Source organism: Nicotiana sylvestris, chromosome 9 (assembly GCF_000393655.2).
Source record: "Nicotiana sylvestris chromosome 9, ASM39365v2, whole genome shotgun sequence".
NCBI lineage: Eukaryota > Viridiplantae > Streptophyta > Magnoliopsida > Solanales > Solanaceae > Nicotiana > Nicotiana sylvestris.
In genome coordinates, this window is record NC_091065.1 from 180,152,867 (window position 1) to 180,156,320 (window position 3,454).

At 37.8% G+C, this 3,454-nt stretch overlaps 1 protein-coding gene across 1 annotated transcript; it reads left to right on the forward strand.

The window, feature by feature from the left end:
* Positions 1-709: 709 nt before the first annotated feature.
* Positions 710-2,403, forward strand: LOC138878666 (uncharacterized). The gene is made up of 4 exons (XM_070158353.1): positions 710-899; positions 1,202-1,284; positions 1,371-1,669; positions 2,010-2,403. Exons 1-4 carry the CDS (start codon positions 710-712, stop codon positions 2,401-2,403), a joined length of 966 nt encoding a protein of 321 aa, XP_070014454.1.
* The last annotated feature ends 1,051 nt before the right edge of the window (positions 2,404-3,454 follow it).

Genomic DNA, 3,454 nt, shown 5'->3' on the forward strand with positions numbered 1-3,454 from the left:
TGTCCTACAATTAATCAAGTCTATTCTATGATAATTGAAGATGAGAGTCAACACTCAGTTGGTCTAAATGAAGTTACTACAAACACAGATCCCTTATCTATGCAATTAACTCATGGACAGCCTTATAAAGGCAAGAGACCATTTTTTGCAGTTTGAATACTGCAATATGAAAGGCCATAGCAAGGAGAATTGTTACAAATTGATTGGGTACCCCACTGATTTTATGTCTAAGAAGAATACAAAATCTGGTTTTGGAGGATCTGGAAGCCAAGTTAACTCTGGTGGACAGACTGGATATGGTAAACAACCCTTCAATGCTATCAACAATGTGACTGGAAATGTTTATATGCAACCACTACAGATGCATTATAGAAATTCAGGACGAACTGAAGTCAAGGCTTAGTATTTTACTGAAGAACAATATAAATAAATTCTCAATTTGCTAAGCAAGGATGTCGAAGAAGATTAAAGCAATGAGGAAAACCACATCAATGTAACAGGTAATGCAATTTGTATGATGTCTAAGGTAAAAAGTGATTATGAGTGGATAGTGGATCCTGGAACTATTCGTCATGTAGCTTCTAAGAAAAGTCTTATAAATAATGATCATAGTCAATAAGTATCTAGTAATAGTAAAGTACATTTACCCATAGGAGATAGGGCAGATATTACTCATACTGGCTATGCATCCTTGTTTGGCACTACAACTATGAGTAATGTGTTGGTTGTCCCTGATTTCATGTTTAACTTGTTATCAATGTCCAAATTGACCAAAGAATTATCACGCTCTGTCAACTTTTTCCCTGGCTTCTGTGTCTTTCAGGAGCTCTGGAGTGGCAAGGTGAAGGGGATTGGCAGACAAAGAGAAGATTTGGACATATACAAAGAAGCAGCTATTGGTAAGCAGGCACACAACATCCAATAACAACAATAATTCAAAAAAAGGACAACAACTTATGGCATAACAGAGTTGGATACCCATCTGCTCCAGTAATAAAATCCATGAAGTTGTTACATGATCATGTAAATAGTTTACAATTGAATAAGTGAACAATTTGCCCTTCGGCGATGCAAGCTAGATTGATGTTTCCCAGTAGTGATTCTAGAGCTAATGCACCATTTTACATTGTACATATGGATCTTTGAAGCCCTTATAAAATTGCTACTTTTGACAACAAACATTATTTTTTGACTTTTGTAGATAATCACAGTAGGTATACATGGATCTATTTGTTGCAACTTAAGTCTGAAGCTATTGTGGCTATTAACTCTTTCTTGTCCATGGTGCAACACAGTTTGGTATCATGGTTAAGGCTCTTTGGACAGATAATGGCACTGAGTATTTTAACTCACGCAATACTTTACTTTAGGATTTAGGCATACTTCATCAGAACAGCTGTGTTCACACTCCTCAACAGAATGAGGTGGTTGAAAGAAAACATAGGCACATATTGAATATAGCTAGGGCACTAAGGTTTCAATTCAAAGTGCCTATTAGATACTGGGGAATATGTATCAAGACTGCAGTTTACCTTATGAACAGACTTCATTCTATTGTAACTAGTAACAAAAGTCCTTATGAGTTATTGTTCAAGAAGCATGCAACATTGCATCACTTAATGGTGTTTGGATGTCTGTGTTTTGCAACTACAATTTCTAAAAGAGACAAGTTTGCAGAAAGAGCAAAGCAGATATTCTTATGGGGTATTCAGAGTTGCAAAAATGTTATATTCTCTTAGATCTTAAAACAAATCAGTTGTTTGTCAGCAGAGATGTTATTTCTAGAGAAAATGAATTTCCTTTTGCCATTGCATAATCAAAGACACAGTCTACACCTAGAACTACCAATATAGACCAAACATCACCTCATGATATATCACAAATCCTATCAGATACAACCCATGATGCACTACCAAATTCACCATAGAGCTCCCCAGATATACCTCATGACGTGCCACAATATTCACTAATACCTCCAACCTCAATGACACTTCAACACCTTCTACTAGGCCTAATGATAATCTTGCCATCTCCCTTGAACCTACTGTCGTTGATTCTGATTCGTTTGACCTGGAATTAAGTCCTTCCTTTGCTCTGGAGCATGAAGAGGGAGATAACATCAATAAGGTATCAACATCCTTTGATGCTGGTCATATTCCATCAGATGGAGTTCATGCTCCAGTCACCAGGAAGTCTTCAAGAGATTCCAAGCAGCCTGTTTGGATGAAGGATTACATTACCACCAAACAAAGCACCAGAAAACACCCCATCTCCAATCACTTGTCCTATGATAACATCAAGCTAACATATCAAGCATATCTTGCGAAATTCTCTACATTTGTGATGCCCAAGTGCTACATAGATGCCGTAAAATATACCAAGTGGATAGAGACAATAAAGTAGGAGATCAAGGCACTAGAGAAGAATGGTACATGGGAAGTGGTAGACCTTCCAAAAAGGGAAAAATGCAATAGGCTCAAAATTGGTATACAAGATCAAATACCAAGCCAATGGAGAGTTTGGGAGGTTCAAGGCTAGACATGTAGCAAAAGGCTACAGTCAAAAGGAAGGCCTTGATTATTATGATACCTTCTCACCTATTGTTAAAATGGTGACTGTAAGGTCAGTCATAGCCCTATTTGCATCTAAAAGCTAGACTTTATGGCAAATGGATGTGTACAATGCATTCTTACAAGGAGAACTGAGTGAGGAAGTTTATATGGATATGCTTGAGGGGTTCAAAACACATGGGGAGTCAAGGGTGTGTAGGTTGATCAAGTACTTATATGGACTAAAGCAAACATCTAGGCAGTGGAACATAAAGTTGACAGATGCATTGGTGGATGCGGTATTTGTCCAAAGCAGCCATGCTTATTCGCTGTTCACACTAAACAAGTCTGATGGCATAGTGATTGTCCTAGTATATGTTGATGATCTACTCATCACATGGAGTATCATTGAACTGATTAATGAAGAAAAAAGAGCGTTGAATCAGAAGTTCAAAATGAAAGATCTTGGTGAATTGAGGTACTTCCTTGGCATAGAACTGTTGAGATCAAGCTCAGGATTGATTCTCAACCAAAGAAAATATGTACTAGAGTTGATCTTTGATATGAGATTTTCTGCAGCAAAACCAGCCAAGACACCTTTAGAGTCCAATTTGAATTTAACAACTGTGGAGTATAACAAAATGACAGGAGTTACAGGAGATGAAATCTTGCATGACATCAGTTCATATCAGAGACTGATAGGGAGGCTGATATATGTAACTGCCACAAGGCTTGATATCTACTATGTAGTTCAGACAATGAGTCAGTTAATGCAAATGCCCAAGAAATCCCACTAGGAAGCTGCAACAAGATTGGTAAGGCACTTGAAGAGTTCAACAGGACAAGGCATTTGGTTGAGGGCAGGAATCACACAAGAATTGACATGTCGGTGTGATTCTGATTGG